Genomic DNA, 18,086 nt, shown 5'->3' with positions numbered 1-18,086 from the left:
CGCAGATGATGGCGAGGCATTGCTCATTAATTTCTGCACAACATGTATTAATAAGTATGAACGTGTTGTGAGATGAACTTTAATTTCCCACTTCATTAAGCCCAATGTTATTAATCTTGGGGCGCGCACGCGACAGCTTTGCTTGTTTTCAAACCAATCACGTCGGTGGTGACGCGCGCACGCATAACCTAATAAACATAATTACCGAAAACAATTCTGGCGAGCTTCTTCGTCGCCGGAGATCATCTTTACCAAAGGGCAACGAGGGTGTGTGTGTGTCGGCGCGCTAGTTGGCTTCGTTCGAGTTGAGTCGGATGGATGCGTGTGAGTGTGTGTGTGCGTGCATGCGGGTGTGCGTGTGTGTGTATGATGTGTAAATTGGCCTGTCAAAATGCATATAAGTGTAATGATTAATCCCTCACCAAACCGGACAGAGGCCTGAGCAGCAGTATCTGACCAGTAGTCCGTAGGGAAAGGATGAGGGGGTGAGGGGGGCTCACCTTGCAGTCCGTTGCCGTTGGCGCTGGTGCAGGAGGGGGGTGGGGAGGCCTGGGGTCGGACCACAGGGGCGAAGGCGCTCTTTTGTTTAACTGCAGAGACGACAGGGAGGGAGAGGGCGGGAGGGCAGGTGAGAGTGAGAACGTGCTGTGAGTAGTGCTTAGAGAGGAAGAGGCCAGTTGAGGTAAGGCTGAGGTAGTGTTACTTTGGGTTCGGGTCAAGGGAGCGGGCGGCGGCGGGGGGCACAAGATCAGTACTTACGGGCTCCGACGAGCCACCGTTTACTTGCACATTGGAACTATGCCCAGATTGGTACTGGCCCAGATTTAACAATACTCACCGTGTCGGATCGTGTCTTTAAAATGAACGCATCGTTAGTTTGACACGCTTTTCTGGCAAATCTTATCAAAGTGATTAACGTTCTTGAGTAAAGTTTCATGAAACTCGACGGCGTATTAAGAACCCTTTAACAAAGGCGTCGTTGTGTAGTTGAGGTAACGACGACTAAACATACCATCCTCACTTGGCTTAATTATGTGGGAACTGTGGTTGAAGAATGTGCTTTGTGAAGCCAGTGGCTTAAACGCTTCAATCTAATTGTGATCATTGCACATCGCATTGAAAACAACATAGTATCAGTATTTATCCTGATCCTCTCTAGGACTATTTTTGATCATAAAATTATGATCCCATAGAGACCCGCTGTCCATGTAATATATGGACATCACATTGTGGGTCATGTATGCCACGATATTCACATTTGATATAGAAGTGTGGCCAACAGAACCCAAACTGTGAAGTCCAGGTCTCAATTATTTTGATTATTATTATATTATTTTCATCTCCGCCCCTAGGTGAAAGCTACGATAGGCAGTAGTTTGTATTAAAGAGAACAATGAATAGAGGGTTTAATAATAAGTTAAATGAGTGTCCAGTCCTAGGTTAGCTTTGCTTGTTGGAGGAGGACTTGGAGCGAGCCATTGAAGGGATGGTAATGCGTTAGCAACAAAGTTTTAACTCTGTCACGGGCGATTCATTGAGGCAAAAAGCAATGTGGGAAGTGGAATTCAATCAACGGCGCTTTGGTGCTAAGGCGGCGGGCTACTCACTTCCATATGGGGAGTTGGCAGAGGATCCGTTGAGAAACCCCGGGGAGCTTGGCACTCCCAGGTTCATGCCGGCATTGCCGTAGCCATTCATGCTGTTGCTGACGGAGTTGTAGCTCGACTGTTGTGGGGTGCTGCTGGAGATGTAGCCCCGGGGGGACACGCTGCTCGTGTTCCGGCTGTAGCCCACTGCGGAATTGGATAGGAGGAGTTGGGCGCTTTGTCTGTATATATCTGTGTGTATGTATGGATATATATATATGTATGTATATACATAAACTTATATATGTATACATATATTTATATGGGACTGTCCCCCGCCTCTGGCCCGGAATCAGCTGGGATAAGCTCCAGCACCCCCGCGACCCTAATGAGCATAAAGTGGTTCAGGAACTGAGATGTTACATATGTATACATGGTGTTCCAAAATATTTGACCCCATTTCGCAGGCCAATAATTTTGACAATTTTCATTGGAATTACCTCAAATTTTCTCATCTTGTGTAGAATCCTGTCTAGTTTTTGTGTGTGTAACGTTTGGCGTTTCTATTCTTTTCAGGTTAAGAAATGCCGTTCACTTAAAAAAGGTATTTTGCTTCTAAGAGTATGCTCGGAATCAGTCACTGAAGAAGACAGTCCACCATGTCTTCACACATTTTGAAAAGAAGGCACCAACTACAAAACAAATTAGGACTTGGCACCAAAAATTTCAAGAAAAGGGCTGGAATGCCTTACTATACTATGTCGTTTTTTAAGAAAAATAAGCCTAGTGTGTCCTGGGACCAACTGTCTTAGTGGCGGGAGGGGGACCAATATGTTTTGGTGTCCCCTCCCACCTTCGGGTGTTTCCAGGTAGTGACCAGGATGCGAACCCAGGACACTGGATGTCAGAGGCTAATGCTTTTTTAAAAGAAAAAAGCCTTACTATACTATGTCGGGTTTTTTTTAAAGAAAAAAGCCTTACTATACTATGTCGTTTTTAAGAAAAAAAGCCTTACTATACTATGTCGTTTTTCAAGAAAAAAGCCTTACTATACTATGTTGTTTTTTAAGAAAAAAAGCCTAACTATACTATGTTGTTTTTCAAGAAAAAAGCCTTACTGTTGTTTTTTAAGAAAAAAAGCCTAACTATACTATGTTGTTTTTTAAGAAAAAAAGCCTTACAATATTGTCATTTTTTAAGAAAACAGCCTTACTGTTGTTTTTTAAGAAAAAAAGCCTAACTATACTATGTCGTTTTTTAAGAAAAAAAGCCTAACTATACTATGTCGTTTTTTAAGAAAAAAAGCCTTACTATACTATGTCGTTTTTTAAGAAAAAAAGCCTTACTATACTATGTTGTTTTTTAAGAAAAAAAGCCTTACAATATTGTCATTTTTTAAGAAAACAGCCTTACTATACTTTGTCGTTTTTTAAGGAAAGAAAGCCTTAGTATACTATGTCGTTTTTTAAGGAAAAAAAGCCTTACTATACTATGTCATTTTTTAAAGAAAGAAAGCCTTACTAAACATAGTTGTTTTTTTACGGAAAAAGCCTTACTATACTATGTCGTTTTTAAGAAAGAAAGCCTTACTATACTATGTCGTTTTTCAAGAAAAAAAGCCTAACTATACTATGTTGTTTTTTAAGAAAAAAAGCCTAACTATACTATGTTGTTTTTCAAGAAAAAAGCCTTACTGTTGTTTTTTAAGAAAAAAAGCCTAACTATACTATGTTGTTTTTTAAGAAAAAAAGCCTTACAATATTGTCATTTTTTAAGAAAACAGCCTTACTGTTGTTTTTTAAGAAAAAAAGCCTAACTATACTATGTCGTTTTTTAAGAAAAAAAGCCTTACTATACTATGTCGTTTTTTAAGAAAAAAAGCCTTACTATACTATGTTGTTTTTTAAGAAAAAAAGCCTTACAATATTGTCATTTTTTAAGAAAACAGCCTTACTATACTATGTCGTTTTTTAAGGAAAGAAAGCCTTAGTATACTATGTCGTTTTTTAAGGAAAAAAAGCCTTACTATACTATGTCATTTTTTTAAGTAAGAAAGCCTTACTAAACAGTTGTTTTTTTACGGAAAAAGCCTTACTATACTATGTAATTGTTTAAAGAAAAAAGCCTTACTATACTATGTCATTTTTTTAAGAAAGAAAGCCTTACTAAACAGTTGTTTTTTTACGGAAAAAGCCTTACTATACTATGTAATTTTTTAAAGAAAAAAGCCTTACTATACTATGTCGTTTTTACGAAAAAAGCCTTACTATAGTATGTAAGGCTTTTTTGTTAAAAATGACCATGTATACTACACATAAATGGTTGTTTTTATTTAAGGAAAATACTTTTTTGTAAGCAACACTTTAGCGGCTCCGGCGGCCGAGTGGTTAGAGCGTCGGCTTCTAAGATCTGAAGTTCTGTGTTCAAATCCCCGCTCGGTATACCTTTTGTTTATTTTTTTCATGCCCAAAACCCATGTCAATTTTTTTTTTTTTAACTAAAACTATTGGGGGCTCCGCCGGCAGAGCGGTTAGAGCATCAGCCTCTGACATCCAGGGTCCTGGGTTCGCATCCCGGGCACTGCCTGGAAACAAAAGTCTTGGTTCCCTCCCGCCGAAGGCGGGAGGGAACCAAGTGTGTTGGTGTCCACCCCCGCCGAAGGCGGGGGTGGACACCAAGTGTGTTGGTCCCCTCCCGCCGAAGGCGGGAGGGGACCAAGAGTCCTGGTCCCCTCCCGCCGTAGGCGGGAGGGGACCAACTGTCTTAATGTCCCCTCCCGCCGAAGGCGGGAGGGGACCAATATGTTTTGGTGCCCCCTCCCACCAAAGGCGGGAGGGGGACCAATATTTTTGTTTCCAGGTAGTGACCGGGATGCGAACCCAGGACCCTGGATGTCAGAGGCTAATGCTCTAACTGCTCAGCCAGCAGAGCACACAATAATTTAAGTAAAAAAAAAAAAAATGACATGGGTTTTGAGCTCAAAACCCATGTCAATTTTTTTTTTTTTACTTAAATTATTGTGTGCTCTGCTGGCTGAGCAGTTAGAGCATTAGCCTCTGACATCCAGGGTCCTGGGTTCGCATCCCGGTCACTACCTGGAAACAAAAATATTGGTCCCCCTCCCGCCTTTGGTGGGAGGGGGCACCAAAACATATTGGTCCCCTCCCGCCTTCGGCGGGAGGGGACATTAAGACAGTTGGTCCCCTCCCGCCTTCGGCGGGAGGGGACCAGGACTCTTGGTCCCCTCCCGCCTTCGGCGGGAGGGGACCAACACACTTGGTGTCCACCCCCGCCTTCGGCGGGGGTGGACACCAACACACTTGGTTCCCTCCCGCCTTCGGCGGGAGGGAACCAAGACTTTTGTTTCCAGGCAGTGCCCGGGATGCGAACCCAGGACCCTGGATGTCAGAGGCTGATGCTCTAACCGCTCTGCCGGCGGAGCCCCCAATAGTTTTAGTTAAAAAAAAAAAATTGACATGGGTTTTGGGCATGAAAAAAATAAACAAAAGGTATACCGAGCGGGGATTTGAACACAGAACTTCAGATCTTAGAAGCCGACGCTCTAACCACTCGGCCGCCGGAGCCGCTAAAGTGTTGCTTACAAAAAAGTATTTTCCTTAAATAAAAACAACCATTTATGTGTAGTATACATGGTCATTTTTAACAAAAAAGCCTTGCATACTATAGTAAGGCTTTTTTCGTAAAAACGACATAGTACAGTAAGGCTTTTTTCTTTAAAAAATTACATAGTATATTAAGGCTTTTTCCGTAAAAAAACAACTATGTTTAGTAAGGCTTTCTTTCTTTAAAAAATGACATAGTATAGTAAGGCTTTTTTTCCTTAAAAAAACGACATAGTATACTAAGGCTTTCTTTCCTTAAAAAACGACATATGAACAATATTGTAAGGCTTTTTTTCTTAAAAAACAACATAGTATAGTTAGGCTTTTTTTCTTAAAAAACAACAGTAAGGCTTTTTTTCTTGAAAAACAACATCGTATAGTTAGGCTTTTTTTCTTAAAAAACAACATAGTATAGTAAGGCTTTTTTCTTAAAAACGACATAGTATAGTAAGGCTTTTTTCTTTTTTAAAAAAACGACATAGTATAGTTAGTCTTTTTTCTTTAAAAAAAACGACATAGTATAGTAAGGCTTTTTTCTTGAAAAACGACATAGTATAGTAAGGCTTTTTTTCTTAAAAACGACATAGTATAGTAAGGCTTTTTTCTTTAAAAAAAAAAAAAAACGACAGTATAGTAAGGCTTTTTCCGTAAAAAAACAATTATGTTTAGTAAGGCTTTCTTTCTTTAAAAATCACATAGTATAGTAAGGCTTTTTCCGTAAAAAAACAACTATGTTTAGTAAGGCTGTTTTCTTAAAAAATGACAATATTGTAAGGCTTTTTTTCTTAAAAAACAACATAGTATAGTTAGGCTTTTTTTCTTAAAAAACAACAGTAAGGCTTTTTTCTTGAAAAACAACATAGTATAGTTAGGCTTTTTTTCTTAAAAAACAACATAGTATAGTAAGGCTTTTTTCTTGAAAAACGACATAGTATAGTAAGGCTTTTTTTCTTAAAAACTACATAGTATAGTAACTTTTTTCTTTTAAAAAAAAAACCCGACATTGTATAGTAAGGCTTTTTCCGTAAAAAAACAACTATGTTTAGTAAGGCTTTCTTTCTTTAAAAAAATGACATAGTATAGTAAGGCTTTTTTTCCTTAAAAAACGACATAGTATACTAAGGCTTTCTTTCCTTAAAAAACGACATAGTATAGTAAGGCTGTTTTCTTAAAAAATGACAATATTGTAAGGCTTTTTTTCTTAAAAAACAACATAGTATAGTAAGGCTTTTTTTCTTAAAAAACGACATAGTATAATAAGGCTTTTTTTCTTAAAAACGACATAGTATAGTAACTTTTTTCTTTTAAAAAAAAACCCGACATAGTATAGTAAGGCTTTTTCCGTAAAAAAACAACTATGTTTAGTAAGGCTTTCTTTCTTTAAAAAATGACATAGTATAGTAAGGCTTTTTTTCCTTAAAAAACGACATAGTATACTAAGGCTTTCTTTCCTTAAAAAACGACATAGTATAGTAAGGCTGTTTTCTTAAAAAATGACAATATTGTAAGGCTTTTTTTCTTAAAAAACAACATAGTATAGTAAGGCTTTTTTTCTTAAAAAACGACATAGTATAGTAAGGCTTTTTTTCTTAAAAAACGACATAGTATAGTTAGGCTTTTTTTCTTAAAAAACAACAGTAAGGCTGTTTTCTTAAAAAAATGACAATATTGTAAGGCTTTTTTTCTTAAAAAACAACATAGTATAGTTAGGCTTTTTTTCTTAAAAAACAACAGTAAGGCTTTTTTCTTGAAAAACAACATAGTATAGTTAGGCTTTTTTTCTTAAAAACAACATAGTATAGTAAGGCTTTTTTCTTGAAAAACGACATAGTATAGTAAGGCTTTTTTTCTTTAAAAAAACGACATAGTATAGTAAGGCTTTTCTTCTTAAAAAACGACAGTATAGTAAGGCTTTTTTTTCTTAAAAACGACATAGTATAGTAAGGCTTTTTTTCTTTAAAAACGACATAGCAGTCCTAATTTGTTTTGTAGTTGGTGCCTTCTTTGCAAAATTTGTGAAGACACGGTGCACTGTGTTCTTCAGTGACTGATTCCGAGCATACTCTAAGATGCAAATTACCATTTTTTTTAAGTGAACGGCATTTCTTAACCTGAAAAGATAGAAACACCAAACGTTACACACAAAAACCAGACTGGATTCTACACAAGCTGTGTAAATTTGAGGTCATTGCAACGAAAATTGTCAAAATTATTGGCCTACGAAATGGGGCTTAACATACATACATACATACATCTCATCTCTAGGGGTGCTGGAGACAATCCCAATTTTGGCTCAAACATTTTGGAACACCCTGTATTTATATTCGCTTGTGTTGCAGATGGCACTTTTACAAGAACAGAGGTTTGAAGTTAATCGGGGCCTATAACAGGCGATATTGTTGTAGAGTTGGAGCAGGTATAGAAACATATATATTTTTAACGAGCCTACGAAAATGTCCTCGTTTCAGTCACCCCGGCCGCACGTTTTGAGAGCCAGCGAGCGTGGCTTACCTTGGTCGTTCCCTTGTGACTCGGACACGTTGACCGCTAGCTGGCTGCTGAAGGAGTTAACTCCCATCATGCCGTGGGAGGCCGTGTTGGCGAGGGAGGGGATCTGGTTGTGGTTGCGGGGAACGCTGTACAGGGCCTCGGCGATGTCAGCTGCCCTCTTCAGAATGATCTCCTGAGAAGCGCGTAGAGGAAAGGGAAAGGTTGGCCAGTTTCCTTTTTTAAAGCGGCGCCGCCACTTTTATGCCTGCTTCACGGCTATACGCTTGCGCTCACATCTCGCTCCAGTTCTAGTGTTTAGCGAAAATCCCCTATGGTGATGCTCTCGGTAAATATCTCATTCATTTGAGTGCGTAACGGCGCCGATACAGACCTGATTGTTGTGCGGCATCCCGTACAGGGCCTCCACGAGGTCAGCCGCCCTCTTCAGCAACACCTCCTGACGAAGGGGAAGAGAAAAAAAGAAAAATGTTGAGAGCCCATACAGTAACAAAGCGTATCGGAAACATTACACGACGAGCCGTGTAGGGTTTTCCACGGCGCCCCGAGTGAAGAGGAGTGCTGTTTTAAGAGGCGCGGCTCCTTCATTTACACACTACTTTACTCCTTTCATGCATGCAGAGCGGTGAATAATGTTCCCTATCTTAATTAAACCGGCATAGTCCTTTAAAAACAACACCTCGCGCCTGATTCCGTGCTTCCAGAGTTCAGCGCCGAGGCCCTCTCCTCAGAACAATAAAGTGAATTAGCTCTGGGTTAATCTAGTTCTGTTGTAATGACATTAAGGAATTTTTCAATTAACCTCTTTGACTGGCTGCTGCAAAGGACTTCACAAATGACTTCCCATCCAGCAGGAGCTGGGTGCCCGTGCCTGGGGGACACGGATGCTGGGGATGTGCTCTTATCCATGTCTGCACGCTCGCCCCCGCTCTACAATGCGGATTAGCCGTGTTGCTTTTGGCTCTTAACGCCCGAAACCACTTGGCCCCGGATCCCGTTGGCCTCGGATCCCGTCGCCCCGCTCCGTTCTCTTGGCCCAGCTTGTCGAGTCTTTATCTGGCCTTTGAATTCCACCAAAATCCCTCTCGGGTCTTTACTTTTGAGAAAGAAAAAGCTTCCGGCGCATTGGAAAACACTCGCGTTTCATCAAAAAACGCCGGCGCGTCGTCGTCACCTGCCGCAAAGCCGAGATTTGTTGACCGGCTCTTAGAACTGCCGCTTAAAAGCAATGCAAATCTGTCAGCAGAAACATCTCAGATGGCGCTTGTTTTCTTCTCACATCGACTGTGTTTTCTTTCACGGGCCGCGGTAATTTGTCTGAAGTGTTCCATCGCTTGGCAATGGCGGCGCGGGATTAAGACGGCAGCTGCCGTAAATGAATGTAAACACAGCCTCGCCGCCGCCGCCTTCAAACGCCGGCCTCCGACGCTCGGCCCGCGTCGCGTTCGCGGCGGCGGCGGCGCGCTGGCTGTTTACGGCTGCTTTCATCCCGAGGAGCGTATCCAGCCCAGCCCTTGATTTATCAAGATGAATCGCCGTCCGAGCCGCTCGCAGCATACGGCGCGCTTTCTTATAGAAACATATCGCTTAATCCACTCCGAGTCACCGGATGGGTGGTTCTTAGAATGGGCATTTACCTCTGAAATTGGGGTGTACGCTCAACGTCGCATGCATCTAGTTTGCATACAAATAAAGAATTACGGTTGTCGTGAGGCAGGTAGGCTAAATGAGAGGACCAGCTGTCTTGATGTGTTCTCATCAGGCAGAACAGATTTCTCTCGCGCTCGCTGAGTGAGATAAAGTGGCTTTCCTTGGCTTTTTGTCTGCGCTTAATAATTACCAATAATCTATTCCATCATATTTCAAGCTCTCCTACATGGCTCTCAATTTTAAGCAACAATTAAAGCAATTAAGAGCGTCTCGCACGCCAGCCATGTTTCATTCCCTGTAAAACGTCCTGCCGCTCCTTGTCCATATGGCACTTTGCGGCAGTGACATAAGGACAGCTTGGGAAGGGAAAGAGAAAAAAAAAGAAAAAAGAAGAGAAGAAGAAGAAGAAGAAGGAAAAAAAGAGGAGGGGAAAACGATATTGCCTCTCATCCTTAATCTGTCGTTTACCGCGTGGCGTCTTAACTAACCGAGCCGACTGGCGGAGGCTACGATTAAGTGGCGGCCCCGTCCAATCGGAGGAGGACGAGAAGCGCGGCACCCAATAAAAGGAGCAAGTTTGTTGTCTTCCGACGAGACGCCTTCATGCGGATCGGCTCACGCTGTGAATACGATTAGCGCCGAATAGCGTTCTGGGGGCATTTCCATGTAAATCTGAACGCTACTCCAGAATAAGTGTAATTGGCTTTCATGTCATGGAGACATATCAGAACACGGCATGGTAAATTGAAACAATTAAAGGCCTCAAATGATTCCTTTTGTCGGCTGACAAACGCGTGACCGATTTCCGCTGTTCTTCGCCTCGCTTTGCATAAAGGTCTGGTGTCGAACAAGCGTTTAAATGGAGGCGCTCGCATGACAGATCACCCAAGATTTAGAAGCTGCTTTCTTTCGTTGGCTGGCTTTCTCGTTTTCTCGCTCGCTCGCTCGCTCTCGCCGAGGGGAAGTCATAACAAATGACGCATTGTCATAAAACAAGCGGGAAACGGGGTCTAAAATGTGATTCTGAGCGCAGTAGATTAGCACGGACCTTGTATTTATATTATCGCAGTTAATAAAAGAGGGCCTAGGTTATGTAGCTCCGAGTGCTAATGCCATTATAAAACTGTAAGGCAATTACTCTGTTAGCTCTAGCCCGAGGTAATGAATGCATTTAGAAGCATAGGGCCATTAGATGAAGGTACTTCAAAGAGCACAGGAAGAGAGATTCATTTAAATACATGGGTAATTGCTTGACATGAGCACATTTGTAATATTTTCTCTTGGCGGATTATGCGAGGAATTGGAAAAGAATGGGCTTAGGCTCATTTTGGGGGGCTTGGGGGGGAGAAAGTAAAGAATCCAAAGCAATCAGCTTAATAATAAAACAATATTGAGTTTCCACTTTTAATTTCATAATGAATCTAATTTGTTACAGAAGAGAGAAATTGAGTGTGATATAATGTGATATTCAGTCTATTTGTCCATTACTGCCAGAGGGCACAAAATGGTATTATAAATTGTCTTTTTTATATTATGAATAGAAAATTGTTTTATAACAAGATCTTAAAAAAGGGGGGGCCAATTCCAAAGTCTCTCTTCACTTAACGCAATGCCCGCAAACCAATCTCCTTTCTCATCACTTGACTGCTCACACTTATTACTTTCATATTCACCCTGGACTTTGCATTGAATTTTTATATCTGCTCTCCTCCCACAGGGTCAGACTGTCATCTACGATGTTGTCTTAGAATTACGAGGTAAACTTCAATCAGAGGCGGCCCGACGCACCAACGCCGCTCTGCTCTCCCTCCATGTTTTTTCTTTCCTTTTTTTCCTTTTTCTCTGTGTAGCAACAATATTAGCGTGCATCCCTCGCTATCCATGAGCACTCCCATATTGGCTTTCTGTCTCCTTACAATTACCACGTGTCTTACTGGTCCCAGAGAGAAGGCTGGTGGAAATCAATAGCGCAGTAATATTATCAACTGGAGGGTGAAGTCATGGGAGGGCGAGCGAGGGGAGGGAGAGGAGAGGGTGGGGGGCGCTCGGGGCGATGGCGGCGAGAGGGTTGGGTGTCGATTTGCCTTTCTGCTAATGCGCACCCTGCGTCCTCCGGCTTTATCTCCTTTTTATAGAGACCCCCAGCATCCCGCCCCCCCTACACCTCACCTGCAGCCAGTAATGGCCGCCCTCTATATGCTGTTTCTGTTCCGCCGCCGGCTCCTTTATTGAGAATGCGCTCTTGACCCCTAGCGTTGACCCTCGGATGGCAAGCTTAACAATGACGAATCACTTGGTGGGATCATTTACATGCCCCCTGAACCCCATATTTGGGTCCATTAGAGAGCAAATCAAATATTTATGTTGTTTATTGGAAGTGCAGGGTTTCATCTCACTCTGTGATTGTTTCATGCAAAGGCTGGGAGAGCGCGCTATATTAAGTATACACGCGCCCAGGAAACTAATCTCGGGTCCGGTGTCAAGAGCTGTCTCACTGCCAACAACACTTTGTATTCATGGAAACAAGTCTGCTTTCTCTGTAATAAAGCTGTGTTTAACAATGTGACTGTCTTTTTTTTTCGGTTGTTCTTGTTGCAAAGACACTGTGACTTTATAGAATAGAAATAGTGCACCCGCATTGAACGGGAAACGGAAAAAGAAAAGAGTGGATATTAAAGGTGCTTTGCCGAATGGTCAGGGTTTACTTGCTAAAATTAGAGTCACATTTCATGTCAAGGTGTTGTGGCGCGTCTCCACGGGGACCGGCCCTAATTGAAACACTTCATATAGCCAAGAAGGGGCTAGCTGCGATGCTCTACTTTTTCCGCTTTGGCTCGGTCAAACATCTTTAGCGACCACACCGCCCGGTCTTTATTAAATTGTCCGCCGGACGTTAATGATATTGCCGCGCCGCATGCTGGGATTTAATAGATAAGGTCTTCAGAGGTTCTACAATGTTATTAAAACCCAAAGGTGGCCACCACCGCTTTACTACGTGGCCAACGCTTCCCCGATTGGACTCATCGCTCGTATTATGACGCCTGACACATCTGGAACGTCAGTCACCGAAATGGTTTCGGCAATTAGTGACGGCGCGGATAGATTCTATCAGTAGGAAACGATTTGAGCGTGCAATTCAAAGCGTTTTGCCTCCACCTTCTCGTTCGCCGACGTCAAAATCGTAAGAGCGTCTCAGACTTGACGCGGCTTTCAAGCGCTTCGCCCGGGTTCAAAAGGAAAACAATAAGAAAGCCAAAGCATAATAACACGCGGTCTTTGTCTATTAGCGGCGGTAAGACGAGGGGGTCTACGGCACAGGGTTCTGTAAACAAAAGATTAAACCAAATCGAGCTGCAGAAAATGAAAGGAAAACATGAGCGGGGTAATGAGGGCGCAGACGTCGTTTCTGACCAGATTACCATCTCCACAGACTAGTGGAGAGGAAAACGCCTGATTGAGCTATTTTACCGCACAGAGAGTTTACGCTTCTCTCTCCTCACTCTAAACCAATGCAATTACCACGCTGGCTAGTGGTTAAGCCACATATGTGAGGCAAAGCTGTTCCTTTTTTTTTCTTTTTTACAACACTACGCTTTGGTGGTAATGTGGCTTTGTTTGATTCCCACCTCCACCGCATCGTCCCTTTTATCCCAACTGCGCTTTTGCAGAGACGGTGAACTGACCTTTGGTAACCTCTCGGGGTCGCCGGGGTGTCTGGGGATGACCTTCTGCAGCCTCTGGAAACCGTAGTCGATGGTGGGCTCGTTCAGGGCTGCGCAAGAAGAGAGATGAGCGTTACCAAAACGTTAGCTTTTCCGTCTTTTTGGTTGTTTTGGGAAGAGTGTAATTGAGCAATCTGTTAGCATTTACAGTACAAAAGTCATTTCAGAATGGCTAATTTCAACAAAACCTCAGGGGTGTCAAATCATTTCATGAAAAAAAAGGCTCGGTGGGTGGCGATGGAAAAATGACACGGTTACTGGTGACACTCGTGTCACAGAGTGTTATTCCATTAACAGCCGTGATGACCTACATCAGTGGCGGGATCCTTGCGAGGGACCCTCCCCCGTTTTTATCTACCGTAGAATATTGACTACGGCTAAACTACGGAGCGGGTCTCTTTTAATCTAACAGAGCTTTAATAATCTGTGAAAGGCTGTCCACACATTGATCTAGTGTAAGCCGCTGTCATCTCACACTTGGCCAGCCAGCATACAGCCACGGAGCGCCCGTGAAATACGGCGGCGGATCCCACGGAGCCATCAATCTTCCCCAACCCTCAAATAGTAATCTGGAGCATGAGGCATATTGGGCAATGAATCAGGGGCACAAAGTAAATGAATCATAACCAAGACTTGGGTGAGAGCGGGGACGCTTTATATGTCTGACAGTCCTAATGGGTAATTGAAGGCTTCCTCGCCGCGCCGCCCGCTTCTAAACAATCTCGCGTACGTTCGTCGGCGGGCGAGAAGGGGAGGGGAGGGAGCTAGGGAGGGAGGGAGTGAGGAAGGGAGGCGAGTAGTGCAAAGGGGGAAGGAACGACTTAATAGAGAACATCACTTCTCAATGTAGATATCATTTTCAGGAGAGTAACTCTGCCGAGCCAGGCGCTTCATAAATCAATGGCTTTCTATGGAGACTAATAAGAAGTGCCTGCCTCTATTCATTGTTCAGCCTGTAATTTGGCCCATCACTCATTACTCAGCGTGTAATTTCAGCATTAACGCCGAACAGTTCTAGCAGAACCTGCTCCAAATGTGCCAAACGCGGGGCGCAAAGTCACGCCAGATTATTTGGCGCTCTCGCCACCTTTTGTCCCTCCACGGTAGCTGAAAATATGCATGCCTCGGCGCACCGCTCGTCCACGCAACTACAGTAATTGCCAGCTCTAGCGTGATCAAACGCAGCAATTATGCGTTCAAGCATAGCCGACGCGGGGCGCTAATCGATCGGGTGGTTCTGCCATAACCGCGAATGGCGTACAGTAAAACGCGGCTTCGCCCGCCCGCCCGCCTCACCTGAGCGGCCTACGCCGCTGGAAATCTAATTTGCCGTGTCGTCACGCATCCCGAAAGCGACAAAAGGGCCCGCTTCGCCAAGTGGACAAACGCCATCTTGCCCTTAATAAAGGATTGATCCGGGGTATCGATCGTACATGACAAGGCGGCGGCGAGGAATTTGGCCCCTTTCCTTTGTTATTTCCAAGCTCCTTCTTATCTACGCGCTCGTGCACCTGTCAGGGAATGCGCGTGCGTGAGCGCGCTCGACCCCGCCGCTCGCTGTGATGTAAATTGTGTATGTGTAAAAAGCACTCCATAATCAGGCCATCCATCATCAGAGGCTGTCAGTGGGCGCTCTTAGGGTGATACATCACGCTCTCCTGTCCTCTGCCTCAGCTGGGGCCTGCTCCAGCCGCCAGGCATGCTGGGAAAAGCGCACGCTACAGGACCAGACCTCGGTCGGGCGAGGATAAGGACGCCATTTAGGGTTGGTGCGATCGGAAGGCTCGAAAATATCGAGGCGGCGGACCGGCCGGAGTTGGGTGTATCGTCGGCGTGACGACGCGGCGTTCTCATCTATCATGGAGATGATCTTTGTAACAACCCCGGCGTAATGAAATTGGTGACACGGACCGCCATCTGCTATCGATTTCATGCAAATGCTTGTGACAGCTGATGGAGACTTGCATTAGCGCTAAACGGCGTTGTCAGTTGATGAGTTGACAGTTTTGTAGTCGCGGCATGTACGCTGGCGCAGACAGACACAGACAATGTCAATAATCCCGTAAGAGCTGCCGATGATATATACTGAGCGCTTTTATGCAGCCGGGGAAATAAATGGCGTACCTGCGCCTTGTTTTGTGCTGCGCCGAAGATTTCGGTACTCTCTAAAAAAGATTTTTTTTCGTGTTGAGAGTGACAGTTGCGTTCACTTTTTAATGCCACGCACATTGAACGACTACTTTTCTTAACTTTTCTTCCTTAATTTCCCTGTTATTATTTCATTCAAAAAATACTATGTTATGTACGACTGGGAATTTTGTTTAAAGTCTGTTTCATTTAATTGTTTTCGAAGAAAAAATATATTTATTATCCTTATTTTGTGCTGACCACATTGCAGATGAGCAAGGTCGTTTTTTAAAGAAAAAAGCCTTACTATACATGGTCGTTTTTATGAAAAAAAAGCCTTTCTATACATGGTCGTTTTTTTTAAGAAAAAAGCCTACTATACATGGTCATTTTTTCAATAAAATAGCCTTACTATAGATGGTAATCTTTTAAGGAAAAACGCCTTACTATACATGGTCGTTTTTTAAAGAAAATAGCCTTACTATACATGGTAATTTTTAAGGAAAAACACCTTACTATACATGGTCATTTTTTAAAGAAAATAGCCTTACATTACATGGTCGTTTTTTTAGGGAAAAAAGCCTTACTATACATGGTCGTTTTTTAAGAAAAAAGCCTTACTATACATGGTCGTTTTTTTATGAGAAAAAAAGCCTTACTATACATGGTCATTTTTTCAAGAAAAAAGCCTTACTATACATAGTTGTTTTTTTATGAAAAAAAAGCCTTGCTATACTTTGTCGTTTTTTAAGCGAAATGCCTTACTATACATGGTCGTTTTTTATGGAAAAAAAGCCTTGCTATACATGGTCATTTTTTCAAGAAAAAAAGCCTTACTATACATGGTCGTTTTTTAAAGAAAACAGCCTTACTTTGCATGGTCGTTTTTTAAAGAAAATAGCCTTACATTACATGGTCGTTTTTTTAGGGAAAAAAGCCTTACTATACATGGTCGTTTTTTAAGAAAAAAGCCTTACTATACATGGTCGTTTTTTTATGAGAAAAAAAGCCTTACTATACATGGTCATTTTTTCAAGAAAAAAGCCTTACTATACATAGTTGTTTTTTATGAAAAAAAAGCCTTGCTATACTTTGTCGTTTTTTAAGCGAAATGCCTTACTATACATGGTCGTTTTTTATGGAAAAAAAGCCTAGCTATACATGGTCATTTTTTCAAGAAAAAAGCCTTACTATACATGGTCGTTTTTTAAAGAAAACAGCCTTACTTTGCATGGTCGTTTTTTAAAGAAAATAGCCTTACTATACATAGTCGATGAGCAATATGTGTTTACATTAAATAATTGTGGGGGGTTACACGGCTCAAATTGTCGTGCTCCTCCTCTCTGTGAGGGCTTTCAATCGCTCCATGGAAACATGAAACCCACCACAGACATCCCATAAATCCTTCCCTGGGTGGGGAGTCTAGCCAAGGGGAGGGCAGGGGATAGAGGGGAGCTATGATACGGGTGGTGGCAGTGGTGGATTGTTTAGAGGGGGGTGGGGGGGTGGGGTCTAGTGGTCAGGGGTTTTGCTGGCACGTTCCAGTCACGCCCGCTTCCCGGCCCGCGGCCAATCAATACCACTTTCCTGTTTTAGAGGTGGGTAATTATGAGGTGGAGAGATTGCGTGACCTCTCACCCCTCCTGCATTACTCGGCTGATATTAAGATAAATTGCCTGATTTTGGGTAAACATATGCTGCAATTCAAACTGTCAGCACTGGTTTGCTCAGGGATAATTTGTATTGATCTCCTGGCTTCTTCCCCATTTTGCTTACTGACCTCACGGATAATTAGAGAAAAAGAGACACGGGGAGCTAAGGCAGGACTTGCATTTGAATATACTTTGGAGAGCGGATGAAGAGCGCAGTCGAGCTAGCGAGAAGCGAGGGCGGGGGGGCTCTTATTATGGACTAATAGAATTTTCATTTTGTAGCTCATCTCCAGTTCAAATTTCGACAGGTTACACGCTCTGTTTAATTACGTCGCCTATGTTTACCGCCCTGCTAGATCTACAGATAAGAGATGCGATTGTTTAACCAAGCTTTTTTTTTCCCTCGCAATTTAATATCCGCGATTATTAGATTAGAAGACGCCCGTCAAATTCGTCCGATTATTACAAAAAGAGTCTCCATGATTTTGTCGTTGAGGAATGCTGTTTCCTTTAGTTTTCTGACCTTCTCCTTCGTTTTGCGAGCGCACGATCAAGTTTCAAGAATATGAAGAAATGGAATGCATGACTCGGTGTGCAGCTGCGACCGACCGTGCGGGTTCCAATTTTCGATGTTGCGCACGCGTACGAGCGGAATTCCTCCGACGGGAATGTGCGTTTCCCGATCTTGTTTTGATCGGACGCCATTATCGGCTCGCCCAGCATTTCCATCGGAAAATCGCTTGACTCTCTCCTAAAAATAGAGACTGCGCCGACGCTCCCCGGCCGACATTGGCAGCGCCAAGCGCCTCCGTGGCGTGGCGCCGCCGTGTGCCTTGGGCTCGAACTGAGCACATGTTTCGAGTGACTGTACCGGGACCTAAACATAGGGAAATGCTTGAGCAAAGCAGTAAATTTCAGGGAAATTGTTCCTTGTTAAGTCTGTGAGCCTGAATGGGAGCTTGCGCCGCGTCCTAGCATTCCTGCCAGCCATTACAGCTTATTACGATAACTCTATCTTTCCAGGAGATAAAAACCTAGCCTTGTTGCCATTTGCCAGCTATTACTTTCGCTAATTATACTTAACTGCTTCGAGCTTATCTCCACTCCTCCTACACCATTGAGCAGTCCTTTTTTTTTTCAAATTAGAGGTAGAGTGGGAGTTGGAAAAGAGGGAGACAGATAAACAGCACAGGCAGAAGTTCATTCAAGTGTTATTGC

General features: G+C 43.1%; 2 protein-coding genes across 15 annotated transcripts in view; one reads left to right on the top strand and one right to left on the bottom strand.

Annotated features, from left to right (window-relative positions):
* LOC144084812 (methylated-DNA--protein-cysteine methyltransferase-like) overlaps positions 1 to 11,930 on the top strand; it is a 124,974-nt gene extending 113,044 nt beyond the window's left edge. For all 9 annotated transcript variants that reach the window (XR_013303915.1, XR_013303917.1, XR_013303918.1 and 6 more), the window contains one exon: positions 11,085 to 11,930. The gene's annotated coding sequence lies outside the window, so the exon portion shown is untranslated. The remainder of the gene's footprint in view (positions 1 to 11,084) is intronic.
* The window catches only part of LOC144084807 (transcription factor COE3), an 85,015-nt gene that overhangs the window by 2,575 nt on the left and 64,354 nt on the right, over positions 1 to 18,086 (bottom strand). For 3 of the 6 annotated variants that reach the window (XM_077613574.1, XM_077613575.1, XM_077613576.1), the window contains exons 11-15: positions 13,051 to 13,139; positions 8,091 to 8,156; positions 7,721 to 7,892; positions 1,608 to 1,793; positions 423 to 590 (exon numbers count right to left, since the gene is read on the bottom strand). In XM_077613574.1, the coding sequence (XP_077469700.1) occupies positions 423 to 590; positions 1,608 to 1,793; positions 7,721 to 7,892; positions 8,091 to 8,156; positions 13,051 to 13,139 (681 nt within the window). The remainder of the gene's footprint in view (positions 1 to 422; positions 591 to 1,607; positions 1,794 to 7,720; positions 7,893 to 8,090; positions 8,157 to 13,050; positions 13,140 to 18,086) is intronic. The other 3 variants (XM_077613577.1, XM_077613580.1, XM_077613578.1) reach the window with 1 other exon arrangement.

Source organism: Stigmatopora argus, chromosome 11, assembly GCF_051989625.1.
Source record: "Stigmatopora argus isolate UIUO_Sarg chromosome 11, RoL_Sarg_1.0, whole genome shotgun sequence".
Classification (NCBI taxonomy): Eukaryota; Metazoa; Chordata; class Actinopteri; order Syngnathiformes; family Syngnathidae; genus Stigmatopora; species Stigmatopora argus.
This window is presented reverse-complemented; position numbering and strand designations above follow the sequence as displayed.